The sequence below is a fragment of the Pavona decussata genome, unplaced genomic scaffold, assembly GCF_977016875.1.
Source record: "Pavona decussata unplaced genomic scaffold, jaPavDecu1.1 SCAFFOLD_243, whole genome shotgun sequence".
Classification (NCBI taxonomy): Eukaryota; Metazoa; Cnidaria; class Anthozoa; order Scleractinia; family Agariciidae; genus Pavona; species Pavona decussata.
The window spans coordinates 1,027,315-1,045,014 of NW_028145648.1; the positions used below are offsets into that span (position 1 = coordinate 1,027,315).

General features: G+C 44.1%; 2 protein-coding genes across 2 annotated transcripts; one reads left to right on the plus strand and one right to left on the minus strand.

Annotated features, from left to right (window-relative positions):
• Positions 1-101: 101 nt before the first annotated feature.
• On the plus strand, positions 102-17,576 carry LOC146457469 (uncharacterized). The gene is made up of 2 exons (XM_085091936.1): positions 102-340; positions 10,729-17,576. Exon 2 carries the CDS (start codon positions 10,922-10,924, stop codon positions 15,872-15,874), a length of 4,953 nt encoding a protein of 1,650 aa, XP_084948062.1. The 5' UTR covers positions 102-340; positions 10,729-10,921; the 3' UTR covers positions 15,875-17,576.
• On the minus strand, positions 2,135-8,911 carry LOC146457470 (uncharacterized). Its single transcript, XM_085091930.1, has 2 exons — positions 5,669-8,911; positions 2,135-4,508 (listed from the first exon to the last, which is right to left on the minus strand). The coding sequence occupies exon 2, from the start codon at positions 3,203-3,205 to the stop codon at positions 2,717-2,719; it is 489 nt and encodes a 162-aa protein (XP_084948056.1). The 5' UTR covers positions 3,206-4,508; positions 5,669-8,911; the 3' UTR covers positions 2,135-2,716.
• Positions 17,577-17,700: the final 124 nt, after the last annotated feature.

Consider the following 17,700-nt stretch of genomic DNA (forward strand, 5'->3'; position numbering starts at 1 on the left):
TTCACGGACAAAAAGATTTCAGTGATACTGGTGACAACAATTCTGGTCAAACTTTGTGTTCTGACTACATGTATTTTTGTCAATTTAGATCTATCTTGAGGGAAAAGATTTTACAAAATTTATAGCTTAAGATCTTAACCAAATATACTGTTCATGAAATCGAAAGAAAATATGCCATTTATGTCTCTGCACCAGATGAATTCTAGATACATTTCCGCTTCCGGTTTGTATTTCCGGGAAAATCTGCACCCATCTAAGCCAGTGTTACAAAGACTTTTTGTACGAAAAGCGAAAGCTGACGCAATCAAAGGAAATTCAACCAGGGATGTATTTAAACGAGGTATGGTTTAATTTACTACTTACTTTAAGAATATTATTTTAATTGATTCGCGCTTTTTGGTGGAGTTTTTGCTTTAGGCTGTTTTGGACAGGCACGTTTCACATTGCAATTGACTGGTTTTCTCGTCCAAAGTTTCGGTTTCCATTTTGAGTTCTTCACATAACTTCCTACTCCTCTGACACTTCAACACTTTAAGACCTACTCTTTTAAGTATTTCCTTTAGCAAAGACATTGTAAATGTTGGAGGCGAGGCCGCAAGAACTAACATTTTTCCTTCGGGCTGGCAAGGTGCCCGCGAATTCAGTCTCTGACTGTTTACTATTTCTGGCGACCATTTAGGCTTCCCTTTCCTTGGAGGAAGAAATGGCCAGATGTAACGGCCGATTCGATATCATCGATATTTTGATATCCCTCAAAAATATCGATACTTATAAGAAAGACTGTTTGATGCAATACCCTGCGATACAAACATTTTGCAAGGCAACTTAGGCCCAGTTCACACGTCGAATTTCTGTCGTGTCGAATTCATATTCAATTAAGTGCGGCAGAAATGCGACTGTTGATTCATACGTCGCACTTGTGCCGCACTTAATGATAATAATAATAATAATAATAATAATAATGTTTATTTCTTATATTGCGCAGTGTAACGTGCTATAAAGATATGATCGAATGCGCATTACAAAATCTTAATGTAAAGTAATGAATGGCTAATCTAAATAATAAAAACAATAATAATTTACAATCTCCGGAAAAATTAAGTTAGGTTAACTTAATTCAGAGTTGATACTACAGTGTCTGTCATGACAAAGCTAGCGCCAGTGTTGAAGAGACAGGAACGTCACAACGAAGGAACTCTAAGGGACCGATCGTTTATTACGTCCTGGGGGGGGGGAGGGGGGAGGTGGTTTTTGAGGGGGGGTAATCTTTTTAAACGAGCTCTTTTTTGGGGGGGGGGTAATTTTTTTACCTTGTACGAAAACTGAGGGGGGTAAAATTTTCAGACATACAAAAGGTACCAACTAAATGTATTTAGCAATCATTCTTCTCATCAATCATAGAGTTGGTAAAATCGACTAGATACTTCTCCATATCGCTACTATTCTTCAGAGCGACAAAGATCTTGCACGTAATAGGTTGAGTAAATATGACATAGACAGGCAAACCGTGTATTTCATCAAGCAGTTTATCTCTGAAGGCTTGTTGTAAAAGACAAATAGAGATGGTAGGCTTCTTAAAAATCTATATATCCACATCCATACATCAAATGCTCCTGTACTGCTCTCAAACCCCGAGCTGCTTTGACCTTCTGTGTACCTTCTTTTGACAACTGAAGAATAGACTCCAGCAATAACAAAACATCGTTATTATCAAGACATTGAAGAGATATTCTATGGTACGTTACCTTACTTGAATTTCGCCCAACTTCTGATTGTTTCTCTTGCCAGTTCAGATTCAGAGAGCTAGCGATTTCCGCATGTAACCAAGCGTTGTGCCCAGGAACTTCTCAACAATTCAACTACCAGGCCAACCATGGGGGGGGGGGGGGGGGGAGAAGTAATATTTTCAAACTGTCATCGCAGTGGGGGGTAAAACTTTTGTTTGAAAGAATTTTTTTTTTTTTTGGGGGGGGGGTAAAATTTTCATACACTCAATTTTTTAGAAAACCGCCCCCCCCCCCCCCCACTTCCCCAGGACGTAATAAACGATCAGTCCCTAACAGCTTTAATAACGACTAATATAGGTTTGTACAACAAGATGGCCGATCAGGTTAACACGAGGTGGCCAAAAACATGCGTGCACATTAACTAGTAACAATGCTGCGAGCACTGCCTACTGGCAAAACCTCTTCTTCTATGGAAATGAATGTGAACTAACCGAATGACTCTGTCCAATGGACTGGAGGAACATTATGAAAATATGAACCTAGCATTAAACTGTGGGGGCGCCAAAGAAGGCTAAAATTTAACATAAGGTCATTTAAGTACGAGGGTGGTCTGCGCTGTCTTTGTGTTCTTGGGCCAGGAGTTTCAGGAGACGAACTGGGAGAGGACCACGTGATTTGCTCTGGGGCTGCAACACAGGTGCAAGAATCGTGTTGCACAACTGCCAGAGAAGGTGTACGAATGGGAACATCAAGTGCTGTGTCCTCACTGGCTAAGAAAGTGACTTGCTTCTTGTCAGATGGCACGTAATAAGCTCTGGCAGCGCAGGAGGGGGTATTTCTGGGTGCATTGGGGCTGGTGGCATGGCAGGAGTTACAGGTGAAGGCTCGTCATCCTTGTCGTGAGAGGCTGGAGGACCGGGGTGGTTGGACAGTACAACTGAGGGAGGCACGGTGTAGCATTCAGACACCTTGACTTTGTAGGAAGTGGCTCAAAGTTGTGAGCCACTAAACTTCTTAACGAAACACCAAGGGGGGTCGACAGTAACGACAATATAGCGATCACGAGCGCGCGACTTGTCCTTGTGTGGAACAACGTAGACAATGTCTCCGACTTGAAGTGGTGGCGCGTTTGGAACAAGACCGCAGGGGTTCTTGTACTTCTCGCTAAAGGCGTGGTCTGTGGAACGATGTGCATGTTTGTCAAGTATGAGTTGGTAGTCACACAACAGCAACTGTTCATGGGTGTATTGGTTGCGTTGGGTCCACATTTCACGAGGAAGACGAAGGCGGGAGTTCAGACGTGCAGTGGCGAGAGCGAGGCCGACTTCACTTGCTGTTCGTCCACCAGGTTCTTGTCGAATGAGCTCTTCTTCAAGTTCGTGAACGGCCTTCTCGGCGACGGGGTTTTTATTCTTGTTCTTGATGGGATCAACGTCGATTGTGCCGTTTAAGTGATTGAGTGAGTCGTTGTTGCTCATCGACGTAAAACCAGGACCGGGATCTACGCGTATAATCGCTCTTGGACCATCAAGTGGGTGGAGACCAATAGTTAGTTGTGTGAGGGCATCACGGAGGGTATCATGCCTCTTGTCGCGTATCAAGCAAGAAGCAGTAAAGGATGTGGTGCATTCTCGAAGCACTAGGATCAACTGACGGTTATGCAGCAGCGAAGGAGACGCCTACAACTTCTGGGGGATCGTCAGAGGATTGAGAGACCGGTGAGTTGGGAAAGGTGAAGGACCATTTGGAACTGATGGTGGGATGGATGGTTGAGCTTAATGTGGAGGGCAGTTAAAAGGCCTTCCAGGATGGGTCGGGGGACGACGATTGCTTCAGCAACGGGAGCAAATGATTGAGTGTGTTTGACCACAAGAACGTTGTCGCTAACAATGGAGGTGCAGCTGAGATAGCGCTTAACATCACGAATATTAGTAAGTTTCTTTGACGGGCGAGTGCCTTGTTTAAGACGGACGTGGACTCTACGAAGGTCAGGACAATCGTGTTTGATCTGAAGCCACGCTGATCTGGTAGTGAAGGGGAGGTGAGACTTATTGTTGAGGATGTCCTGGATTGAGAGGCTGCGCACGATGGAGTCTTTTATTTCGTGGACAAAGTTGCCGATCTGGCAATTGGGATCGCTGCAGTCGGGCGCGTTGCGGCTGGTGAAGTCAGACCATAAGTTGGCCTTTCCAGCCAAGTGTTGTAGACTGAAGGTCCCCAGCAGGGTTCTTCAATCCCGCCATCCCGAAAAAATGTTCCCTCAATCCCGTAATCCCGACAGCTGTTTTAGCCCAATCCCGATCCCGGTCAGGTCATAATTTTTTTTCAAGCCCCTTACCACGACAACACACACACAGAAAAAAAACCTTTTCAGTTGGATGTAAATTCCCACTGCAAATCTGAGCACTGATCTTTGCATTCAGTGGTCTTTGGTCACCGAGAAATTAGCTGTAAGATTATTTCTTCTATTTCTTTCCAACATAACGACGACATCGTTCATTTAAGACATTTTCAAAGTTTCCGGTGTATCACGTGAGTCACTAAGTCAGTTAGCAATTTCTTTTTAGAGCTTGTTCATTTTAAATTTCTTATCCATTGACCCTTGGGAAAACTTTTCAGTCAGGGATAATGGCCATCAAAGTCTGAAGAGCACTGATACTCACGTATCACAACGTGGGACTGCAACAGATATTTCAAAAGGTGACAGGCCAAACACGACTCCCACTGGTTGCTTATTATATACCTTAGACTTCTGGATTACGTGCTTCCCTGAGTACGTTTCTGAGAGATTTTCTTTCAGAGAGAGATCTCTCTGTTGATCTTCTGAATTTGATCATGAAGGAAACTACTCAAATTTTCCGAATGGAGGTTTTCTTATCATTCGGAGCCGTTTGAATCGTTTCGTAGCCGTTGTGTACGCTAGCTCTGTGGCATTTGGTTAGGCTTATCAGCTCAAGTTAACTGCAAGGTCTCAGGGAGCACAAATAAATTTTATCTGTAAAGACGTAGGACCCGTAAAATTCTTTTCTCGTCGAGGATGGTAACAACTAGATTTTCATCGTAAATTTTCCACGCCGGAGTTCCCGGATCTCGTTTCTTTAGAATAACGTTTCCCGCATCCCGCTTCGTAAAATCGTCAAATCCCGCTTCCCGTCCCTAATTCTAATCCCGAATATCGACGCTCTTTTTCGCTAAAATTTCAAATCTCGACGTTTAAAAAAGCCAAATCCCGGATCCCGAAAAACCTATTGGGGACCCTCTAGACTGACTTGGTAATGACTGACAGTCCTTGGAAAGGAGGTCACTCAAGGACTAGCTGAGAATTCATCACGGCATAGTTTGTCAATCGCTTGAACGCGGGGTTACTATCATTTAATACAGACGTAGGGTGGTGCGATTGAATGATGGAAGGAGAGAAGTGTTTGATGGCGGCAGCAATGCATAGTGCTTTAACTTCGCAGGGAAGCCAGGTGATTGGTGTTTATGCAGTTTGGCACTATGGAAGCCAGCAAGATGAGGGTGATCGGCATGCGAGACGTTCAGTGTAGCACCGAGGCTTCTCTTGGTAACGGATTTGTTAGTGACTGTCCAAAGTGTGTCTGACGTGCGAGGGAGAACTATAGATTTGTGATTGGATAAGGACTCTTGTGCAGTCTTGAACCTGAAGGTTAAGTCCTTATCCCACAGCAGCTTGTTGGAAGACTGAAGACCGGTGATGGCTTACTTGAGGGGGTCCACTAGGTCTGAGCGGTTAGGGAGCACGCAACTGAGGACTTTATAGGCACCGATAAAGGAACGGAGACCTTGCACACTTTGGGGAGGAGGGCATGATGTCAAGACGGCGATACAGTGAGGGCTAGCTGATAGACTGCCTTGGGACCATACCCAGCCAAGGATGGTGGTAGACCTGAAACAAATGACGGTCTTCGTAGGGGAGAGACGAAGATTACAGCGGTCGAGGGCCTCAAGCACCTGTCTCCAGTTGTTCAGCAGTGCTTCGAGTGTATCGCCGCCACAATAGAGGTCGTCTGCAAGTTTAGCCATACAACCTTCTTGAATGAAGTTTCTCAGGATGCAGCACATCATTTCTTCAAGGGCTGTCTCCGAGCCAGGCATCCCATCGCTGATCTCGTGTATACCCGGAATTCCGCAGAACGGTGTGGCTACGCGACAGTACTTCAGAAAAGACAGAGAGAGAGGGATCTGATAAAATGCTTGGGTGAAAGCGGTTTTGATCATGTAGTGCCAGGGAGCGATGGTGCGCAGGGTTGTGTCTACGTCTGGCATTAGTGACGGCTGCGGTTTACTGTATCGTGCGACGTCGGAAAATGCAGTCACGAGTCAGTGACCACTGGAAGGTTTTTTTGACTAGGAACGATGGGTTAAGGTACTCAGCGGTTATGCCGAGATCCTCGGGGAGACGGAAGACCTTGGCTTGCTTGAGCTCGTCAAACTTAGCTTGTAACTCTACGAGTTGGTTGCGGGAGTACTGAGGGACACGACCCTTGCGCTGAGGGGGCTGTACAGGATTAGTATTCACTGTTGCCTGAATGGTACCAGCCGCGCCGTTATAACCAGTCATGTCAGGATCAAAGACGCTGTCATACGCTTGCAACAGCTGTCGAAACGTGAGGCGTGTATAGTAAGTAACTAAGTTTTCAGGGTCTACGGACACGCCAGACGAGAAGGGTAGGGAATTCTTAGGCTTTATGGGTTGTGTCTGATTAGTGGGTACTGAGATGGGAGTCGGTGATCGTACACATGCTGTAGGTAGAATCTGGCTGAGGCGTTCGTGGCAACCGATGGTTTTTGGTTCGTTAGAAGTGTTGACTAAACGAATTTTGGTTCCGACGGCTTCCAAGATTTGGGGATCAGGTCAAATGCAGGCAGGCTTGGTATGTTTAGAAATCGGGGTGTCTGTACGTGGTTGGAGGGCGAGTACACAATCTTCTCCTAGGTCGGAGGGCATGTCCAGCTCCACGTATTCTCCAGGCCAAATAACAGTCGCGGGAGAGGAAACGCATCGCACAGCATGGGAACTAGTGGTTGGATCACCGGTGAGATCATAGTGGATGACTTCAGAGGCCTGAATACGTGCTTGGCACTTTGCAGGGCGAACGGTAATGTCGTTGGCAATTACAAAGGGTGTGCCAGCAAGAATGTCTACGTCTAAGTCATCAACAACGAGGGCATCAAGAGCGAGTTGTTTGTCTGCTTGGGATAAGATGAGGTGAGTCTCGCCGACTACCGCTAAGGGAGTCACACCGTCGGCCTGCAATGCTTGCTGGAAGAACTTTTCAATGGTTGCGGATGACTTGATCATACTAGTCTCTGTGCCTGTGTCAAGGGTGAGACATAACGGATGATGCCTGTAAAAAGCCTTGAAGTGGGGTGATTGTTTAGTACTAACACGGCGTGAAACTGTACGTGCAGAGGTACGTGGGGGGGGGGGGGGGGTCGTCTTCATCGAGGAGGGTTGAGGGTTCATAATTTGCCTAGTAAGGTTCTTCGTCGTCAAGGGTAGAGGTAAGGCGACACCGAGACCGATACGTACGGTCCTCCGGAGGTAAATACGAGCAAGCGCTCAAAAAGCGTCGGTCATTGCGACCTGCTTGTTTACATAACGGACAAGACTTTTGTCGCTTGTTGGAAGGCCATGGTTGGGGAGTTGATTTGTAAGAAGGGCGAAGGGGCGGTTGTCTGAATCTTGTGGTGGTGGTGTGCAGCACTTTGGTGTCAGCGGCAGTGCGAATCTCGTTGAGGAGGGAATCTACCGCCTGTGAAATTTCTGGTTTCAAAGAAGCTAGTGTTCTGGATCTTAACTAGGTGCCATAACGCTGTTTGACGAGACCAGATAAGTCGGTATGTATGAGTCTTAACCATGTCAAAACCACCATGTTTTCGAGTGTGGGGGTCAGTTCCTCATCAACCGAAACGGTAGCGCCGTGGTGGGTAATGTTGCTATTGGCAACGAGTAGATTACCTTCGGTGAAAGACATTAACCGCTGGAATAAATCTTTGGGGCGTTCATCAACTTCCAGTTTTATGCTAGCGAGACAGAGGAAATGAGCTCCAGTGGACTGGAAGCCATAGTGGGCCGTTATTGCTTGCCAAATGGAGTTGACAGACGTGGAATTTTTCACAACAGTATTGCACGAAATAACAGGACAAAAGTTTGCTATCTGTCCTAACATGAGCTCAAGATGTACGTTTTTCTGAATGGCGGTACGTTGGTGAGAAGTTGAGACATCTTCCCTATCAGTAGTGAGCCCTCTCAGGGGGGCAGTGGACAACTTTTTTCTGCCACGTAAAATTGTCTGCCAAAAAGGGGGCAAAATTAGCGTCCACAGAGAGTGAATACTTAAGATTCTGCCTCCAAGCTTCGAAAGTTCTTTGTGAGGGACCATTGCTTTAGAGCTCTAATTTTAAAAATTCATTCATTAGTAACAAGGAACAGTGAAGAGATACTTTCCTTTAAGTTGACTGTTGAGATGGCTGCACGGAGTTCACTCGACCATAGGATAGGTTGACGCATTGTTGCTTGGATCAGCGAGATGGCTCTCAGGCTCTCGGAGATGTGGATTAGTAGTCGCTGCCACCACGCCAGTGTTGAAGGGTTAGGAAGGTCACAATGTAGAAACTCTAACAGCTTTAATAACGACCAATATACGTTCGTACAACAAGATGGCTGATCATGTTAACACATGGCGGCCAAAAACATGCGTGTGCATTAACTAGTAACAATGCTGCAGGCACTGCCTGCTGGCGTAGAGTATTTAATAAAGCGGACGAATATACACATGACCAAAATATCCTCCTTACTGTGCACTTCTTCATCAATGTCATCATCAGAGCTGCAATAGCTCTCCTGCAGTACTTCCATGTAGTTTCCTGCGAGGATTTTCTCTTCCTCTGATGAGCATTCTTCCTCGATGGAATCGCGCGAGTGCTATGATGCCATTTTGGACAGTCAGCCTTGATTTAAGCATGCTCATACATTGACATAATGTATGTAAATTTATGAATTCAATTCAACACGGCAGAAATGCAACGTTTGAATCAGTGCCGCATTTCGGCCGGATAATGCAACAAGACCAGTCAACGTAAGGCAGAAATTCGGCAGCTGATTCAGACGTCGAATTTCTGTTGAATTTAATTGGCTTAATTGCATTTGACATGGCAGAAATTCGGCTTATGAACAGGGCCTAAAAAGGCTTGGACCACTTGGATAAGAAGTGGCATATTTATGGCACATTCCATATGATTCACTTTGAAAAACTGGTGTTGACCCACCCTGAATTCTGGCCTTGTGTGGAAAATGAGACCTAAAAACACTTAATTATTCTTCTGATTTGCAAATTTAATTACCTGACACCAGCGTACTTCACAGTTGAAGTGCTATGAAACTGTCAATAATGCATCAATCAATTGAAACCCCGGCCCCCGACCCCTGGGACATAGCGGGGAATTTAACATTGGCCAGGTGTTAAAACACCCCTAATTTCCCTGCCTCCGGAGTCTAGTAGACTGTTAAAGGCATCGCATAGAAGGATATCAATACCGTACTTCAGAACCAAATAAAATACAAATCGGTTTGGGTTTGTTGGTAAAAATTGACATTGTGACGGACATTAATTTTTTTAAATTTTCAGCACATTGTAGATTTTGATTTAGTATCTTGGGGTTGCTCAACCTGTGTATCCTTGGATAACGACACGAAACCGTTGCTACCGAGCCACTTAGGATGCAGAATAGACCATCTCATCTCCAAATCCCTAGTACGTGTACCTGCCATAACTCCAAAGTCTCGTAAATAATAAGCTTGATTTAATTATCTATCTAATTAAATTAAACTATGTCGCATACCCAGTTATGGAAACCTTTGTGACTGTGTTTATTTCAAATCACATAAAAATTAGAAGGACAAAGGCTCAGCTTAATTTTCCTTCATGTTAAATCCCCACTGTTGTTCCCGCTTCCGATCAATGGCCCCGGTCAAACCGACAGTTTGTTAATTTCGCGGCCCCTTGGGGCCAACGTGTAGTTAAATGAGCGTTAAATCCCGGCTATGGCCGCGTTAAATCCCCACTATGTCCCGGGGGTTGGGGGGTCAGGATTTCAATTGACTGGTGCATAACAGTTATAATTTCCCCAGCTACTAAAAGTCTCGTTACCAAGCTGTCTGGATGTAAGGAAAAGAAGTGACACTCTCAATATAGCCTGCAATGCAGGCGTATTTTTGGAGCGGGAGCGCTGAATAATCCTTCGTTGCTGTCACCTTGGGCGAGGAAGCGCGAGAGGGCTGGAGCGAGTCAAAAGTGACCCTAAGGGAGAGGACGACTGGCTGAGAAATAAAGCCCCCCTCCCCCTCCCCCCCCCTCCCCCTCAGCCTCCTTCAAATACGCGAACTAAATTTATTACTCAGCGCTCGCCCATGAAAAACGCCTGCACTGCAGGCTACTCTCAATACTGCCCACCCTCCCAACAACATTACACAATTAACATCAGTACCATGACCTTGTTACCTCCCTCTAGAGTGTCTGGCAATATAGGCTGATGTAATAGCCACCAGCAAACCTTACCAGCACCCATAGTTGAGTAATTTGGTTTTAATTAGTTTACAGTATGAGCACAATTTTATTTTCATCAGATCAATGTTCTAGCCAAACACGGCCAGAGGGTGTTTTTTTTTTTTTCTTTTTTTTTTACAATGGGTGCAAGTTAGGGATCGTGATACGGGTCATGCAAACCCCGTAACACATCAGGCTACCCATTGCTATAACCTACTTATCAAACAGAGTATGCGTGTGTATCACAGAAAAAATGACTCGCATTTATTTCAGAAATTTAGAAGTTCCAATCTCTATTAAGGCCTCAATTTTGATAAGCCCTTCACCGAATTCCTCTTTGTGTATGAAGTAAAATAGCCCCTCCCGTGTGATAGAGGACTTACATTTGAAATCGAGGCTTATGTTACTCATAGCAATGTTGATAATTACAGATGATGTGGAATGGGCCGTGCACAACCCTCTAACACGTCTGAAAACGTCCTGGAGATTAAAGAGTTCCCGCTAGCCTTACAAGTACACATCTGTTAGAATAGTCGCCTGATAAAAATAAAAGGGGATATTCTCATCAACAGCCCCGGGGCAAAAGAAAAAGAAGTTGAACAAAGACGTGCAAAGAAAGGCAAAATGTTACCCTCGAGTACAAAACCATGTCGTTTGGTGATTAGACCTCCAACGACCTTAAACGTCAGTCAAGATGTCATGACCAGGTACCTACGAGAATGTCTTGGAGACAGTTTTGTATTTTCCTTAGAAGACACTGTCACCGAGGATGGTAGACCCAGTAAATTTACTTTCGTTTTTAAGAGTACGAGTCAAGGAAGAAAAGCTGAAAAGTTGCTGAGAGAAAATGCCTTAAAAACTGGCGAAAAGATTGGTGTCTGTTTTCTGAAGGATGATCCAATGGTCACCGCAAACACGTTTCTTGCTAAATGCAAAAGCGAAATTCAAGGAAAGATCAAAGCGGTTACCGAACAGCATGGTGAAAAAATCAACGAAATTACTGGTCATTTAGAGAGTCTTAATGTTCGTAAACACATACGTTTGGATGAATATGAAAAAATTTCATTGGAAAGAAAAGCTTTGAAACAAAAGAAAACTGAACTCGAACTCCAGCAGCAAGAGTTTGAACATTTCTCACGTCAAGTAATTTCGATTCTGTCTGCCCAGAATGGCAAACCACACTCAAGTGTTGAGAAAAGTATTGAGGATTTGAGGAATTCATTTGGTCGAGAATGTCACAGGCTTGACGCAGCCCTTCCCATGTATGCCAAAAAGAGCTTAATCATTGAGACCGTCAGAGAGAACCAAGTTTGTGTTGTTCTTGGAGAAACTGGATCCGGCAAAAGCACTCAAATGACCCAGTATCTTTTTGAAGGTGGTTTTTCGGAGAAAGGCGTAATCGCTTGCACTCAACCAAGAAAGGTCGCTGCCATTAGTTTAGCCGCCCACGTGGCTCGGGAAATGGGTGGAGCAGTTGGGCAGATTGTAGGCTGTCACGTTGGTGGAAAAAAACAAGCAAGTAAAACCACTGGTATTGTGTACGCAACAGATCACGTTCTTCTAAATGAATGCCTCAAGGATCCTAGTCTATCCAAGTATTCTTGCATAATTATCGATGAGGCCCACGAGCGCAGCCTGTACTCAGACCTACTCCTGGGTATGATAAAGAAGACCCTCGCTCAGCGTCCCGAGTTACGAGTAGTCATTACTTCAGCTACCATTGATCCCACGTTGTTTGTGGCGTATTTTAACCAATGCCCAGTTTTGAGAGTATCTGGTAGAATGTTTCCGGTAGATGTGATATGGAAAGAGGACCCATCACGCAGTGTTGGAAACTACCTTCAAGAGGCTGTAGATACTGTTCGGGAAATTCACCTCAGAGAAGGTCGAGGAGATGTTCTGGTATTCCTTACTTCGCCAGTGGAAACAGAACGCGCATGTGAGAAATTATCAGAGGTTGAACCTGATTCAAATCTAGTTTGTCTTCCTCTTCATGGGAAGTTATGCCAAGAAGAGCAAAGGAAGGTGTTCGATGTATACACGAACAAACGTAAGGTGGTATTTGCCACGAACTGTGCGGAAACGTCCATTACAATCCCTGGGATAAGGTACGTGGTGGACACTGGTATGGTCAAGGAAATGAAGTACGACCCAACAAGAAACAAACGTTCCTTAGAAGTAACGACTATCAACAAGAGTTCTGCTGAACAGCGAAAGGGAAGAGCAGGACGAACTCAGGCAGGAAAGTGTTATCGACTTTACAGCGAAGATGAATATGCAGCTATGGAGGATGGGTCCAGACCAGAGATTCTCAGAGTTCATCTTGGACAGGCAGTGCTGAAACTAATGGAGCTTGGAATTGAAGACGTATCTCAGTTCGAGTTTGTGGAATCACCGCCGCTTGAATCGATAGAACTAGCATTAGAGGCATTGAAATCTCTTGGCGCAATCGATAACGGAAAGCTTACCGACTTGGGCCACAAGATCGCGCGAGTCCCTGTAGAGCCACGTCTAGCCAAGCTGATCTTTAATGGCATTGACGAAGGAATCGGGGCAGAAGCTTTGGCGTTAGCAGCGATTGCAACTGTTAGTGGGAGTGTGTTCTTCCGCATGGGCAGTGAAGAAGAAAAGCAGCTGGCAGACAGAAGAAAAGTTGGTTTCTGTCACAATGGAGGCGACTTGTTAACGTTCTTGGAAGTCTATAGGCAGTACCTTGAGCAGCCTAAAGGGAAAGGAAACAAGTGGGCCTTTGACAACAGCTTAAATGCCAAGTCTCTTCGCATGACCGACGAGACTGTGAAAGAACTCAAGCTGGCTTTAAAGCATGAGCTCACCATGACAGTGCCAGATGCTATTAAAAAGAATGACGACATTGACCTCAAGCTACAAAGAATTTTGATTTCCTGTTATGTGACAAACCTGTGCGTGTTTACCGGTCACGAGAAGGCAGGATACAGAGTGGCTTCATTCAACCATTGTGTGCAGTTGCATCCTTCCTCGGCACTAAAGTACCTTGGAGCCACGCCACAATTTATCGTCTTTGAACAGCTGCTCAAGACATCTCGCGACTTTGCTATCAATGCGACTCCTGTCGAGGAGAGTTGGCTCCGGGAAATGATTTCAACGGGAGATGTAAACCATAGCATGGATGATTTGATGTCGACGGTGATGACACAAGTTTCGCTGCCTTGTAGTCCAGACCTAATGGCATTAGCTTTCGGAGGATTCCAAAGAAGAATGTTAGATCAAGTTCAAGAACAGGTGTCCAAATCCTGTGATGACAGTTTGGTGGTAGTGGAGAAAGACGAAAAATCAGGGCAAATGAAAATCTTCATACCACCCAATTACTCTGAAAAAGCTCTGCTTATCGTAGAAAGCCATTTGGAACAAAATAGGAGATCACTGAGATGTGAGGACAAAGAAGAACAGTTAAGAGCAGAGTGCCAGGGAACTAGGATCGTATGGGGACCGGGCGGTGAGGTGCAAGAGGTGCTAATGCCTCATATGTATAGAACTGTAACTGTAGTTGATATTCAAGGTGGACAGATGGCTTTAGATTACTTGAAATCGTTTGGAGACGTTGTAAAACATCATTTCAAAGAACAGGATGGCCAAACACGACTTTTTGCAACCTTTAAGAAGGCTGAAGATGCATGTAAAGCAGTGAAGAGCTGTCTCGACACCTCCCAACATAGCAGCATAACAGTAAAGCCGAATCACTCTATGCCAGATGGCGTACATGCACAGATTCCTCAGTTCAAGGTGACAGCCAAGTGGCTTCGTCGTCGCGGTAAAGGCACTGGCTCCATAGAATTCTTTAATGGCGAAGACTACCATCATGTGCTTGGCAATCTTCCTTCCCTAATGATTAAGTCAACACGCGTTACATTTCAAGCGAACATGAAACACCCAGGACAGATATTTATGAGGGGACTTAATTATGAAACATCCGAGGAGGATGTGACGTCTTCTGTAGAACTATTGATCCCCTCTGTGAAGGTGAAAAAGGTATTTATCAACCGAGAACCAGGGTTTGAAATTACAGACGAGACCCTTGAAGTGCAGAAGAAATCCCTCGAAGAATGTCTCGGCAACTTTGCTACGGACAGAAGATTTTCCGTTTACATGGTAAAGCCTTCACCAAAAGCTGCCCAGGGGTATGCTAATCTAATGTTCGAGGACTTTGAGGAAGGTCAAGCAGCTCTGATGGGTCTTCATGGAAAGAGCATCCACGGAATTGGGACAGTAACCTTGCAACCCAACCTTTCAACGATGTTGCTGTGTCCCAGAAATGTCTTCACCATCATTAAAGGTGAGCTGCAAACAACTATAAAGGAACTTGAGCAGACCTTCGACAAGATGTCTATTAAGGTAAAAGATCAGCAAAACCACAAGCGGGTTGCTATAGAAGTTCGTAGTGACTGTACAGACCACTTTATTCGTGCGACAACTATTCTCAACCATTTTCTAAAGGGAGACGAGATCGACTGTAAAATCTCCAAGAATCTGGAAATGCTGTTGACCAATCCAGTAAAAGACGATCTTCAGGCCATTCAGAAGGATACTGGAACAGTAATCAGCCAAGATTGGAGGAACAAAGTGGTCAGAATACATGGAAGCGAAGCCAACCGGGAATTAGCAAGGCGTGCTATCAACAAGTTTGTCAATGATTCCATCGCAAGTAACAGCCACCCATGGCAGATGCAGCTTCGGGGACGAAACAAACCTCGCGGATTGTTGAAATCACTTTTCACAAGATTTGGTCTCGATCTGCATGGACTTCAAGAAATTCCAGGCGTCCAAAAGTTCCACGTGGAATTTCGAAGCCACGTTCTTAAGATCATTAGTTCGGATGAGGCCCGAGAAACAATCAGCCACTTTGTAGATGATTGTTGTGAGAGTCTTATGCAAGATTCCTCATCTCTACACACTGAGAACCACACCCAGTTAACTTGTGGTATCTGCCTTTGTGATTTGGATGAGACAGCTGACATATACAGACTCGCATGCTGTGGCCATGCCTACGACAAGAGTTGCGTCATTCAGCAACTAAAATCAGCGGAATTTCCACTGAAATGTGTCAAAGAGAACTGTGACGAACCCGTTGCATGGAGAGATTTGCAGAACCTGTTGAGTCAAAGTGAGAGGAAAAAACTCGCCTTCAGTGCCTTAGATGCGTACGTTAGAGGTAACCCTGAGATAGTTAAATATTGTCCAACAGCTGACTGTGGGATGGTTTACCGCGTCTCAGGAGATGGTAGACGCCACGAATGCGGCGCATGCTTTGCTGCGATCTGCACATCATGCCACATGCAGTATCACAGTGGGATGACCTGTGCCATGTTCAAATCAGAGAGGCGAGTAGAAGGATGTCTCAATGAATGGATGAAGAAGGATCCTAGCAATAGAAAGAAATGCCCCAAATGCAGCACACCAATTGAAAAGAATGAAGGCTGCAATCATATGGAATGTTCACATTGTAAATCGCATATGTGCTGGCTGTGTCTGGAGGTTTTTCCAACTGGAGGAGAGGTGTATGCGCACCAAGGACGCTGCCCAAGGAGGACTGCATTTTGAATACCGTGATTCCGACGACGGCCTCATCACAGAGTCGATTTCTTGCTACTGAGGGTAGGAATATAAGCTTTTTGTGCAATTGTGCATATTTGTCTGAAGTTGACTTGAACTTATTCTTTTTAGTTTATGCTAACGTTAATTGTTAGCGCACAAGTTTAATTGAGCAAATAATTTAAAAACATTTGCGACAAACCACATACGCCCAAAAGGAATGATAAAGATACATATTTTTTCATATTTAATTAAGTAGTTTAGTTTTTCACGAGATGTATGTCCTAGGAGAGTCACAGTTTCTCACAGTTCAGTTGCTACCCATTTTTGTTGAAATTAGATTCAAGGAAAGTTTAGAGAAACCGCCATAGCACTGAGTAACTAACACATTGTGATTGTTTTTCAATTTCAATAGTTTAAATGTAGGAATTATTTTACTTAATATGGAAGTAGCAGGCCGGTCTGCTTCCAGTTATCAATGATAAGCTTCTAGTAGACTCGAACAACATTGTAAATTACATCGAATAGTTTTTGGTATGTAGAGTTTAACGGAAGACTAATTTTAAATACCTTGAACTCATTTAAGTTATGTGAGGTCCTTTTTGTAAGGGAATGTGCTGATAATTTATCGGAACACGAAAGGGTAAAGTTGAGTCAGTTTTGCTTGATATCACTTAACCAATTCAGCTTGATTATCTTTACTTGAGCTTAGTTGTTTAAGACAACAGTATCCAGGCTCCATACAATGGTGTCTTTATTGGAGACATCGTAGGTTTTTTTTTTCGGCCTAGCAAGAAATGTTGGGACCATTTCCAAAACTCAACACAAAATACCTCCCGCCCATGCAATGTTGTCATGTTCTTGTGTTTATGTACGGTCCGAATGATTTCAGGGGCTATCTACATTGCATGGGGGGTGGGGGGGGGGGGGGATGCTTCTAGAAATTCGCAATGACGGCACCACCAAGCTTATGGTGATTGGTTAGTTTTCCAGATGCAAAAGCTATTTTCATATCTGCCCCAGAAAATATTGGCCAGGTTCGCCTGAAAAAAGTGGTTTTGGAAAAAAATAGTTATATATCTTTATAAAACATGTATACAGTCAACTCTCTCGTAAGCGACCAGCCTTGGGGCACGACAAAGTGGTCGCTTACGGGAAAGATCAACAAAATACTGGATTGATTGATTGATTGATTGATTGATTGATTGATTGATTGATTGATTGATTGATTGATTGATTGATTGATTGATTGATTGATTGATTGATTGATTGATTGATTGATTGTTGATTGATTGATTCAAAAAACCAGGAAAGATTTATTGCTCGACGTTTCGGGGTCATTGTAACTCCATTATCAAGAGACTAGTAAAACAGCAAAGGTTCAAGATAAGCATGAATTAGAATAAACGGCCTAGGTGTTTGTTTAGGCCGTTTGTTTTTTGTATGCCTTTGCTTCAGCAAATCCCTCCTGATCAAATAATTGATTGATTGATTGATTGATTGATTGATTGATTGATTGATTAACTACATAAAAATATGACCGTAACAGCTAAAATTATTCACATCTATTCATTCTTCTGATGAAACTTTGGATAACATTTAAGAATTCCCGTTTACCTACAGATCTAATTATTGCCATCTTCTCTGTCTGTAAACTGTTATTATCTGTCAGTAGTCCGCGGTAGCGTCATTAAAAATTGAACTTTTGTCACTTCTGAGTAATGATTTACTAACGATCATACGTGATTATGTAACAGAAAACACAAGAATATGTGTAATTTCTGAGTGGTGGTTGCTTACGAGAGAGCTCTTGAAACAGTTTTTAACTGAGAATT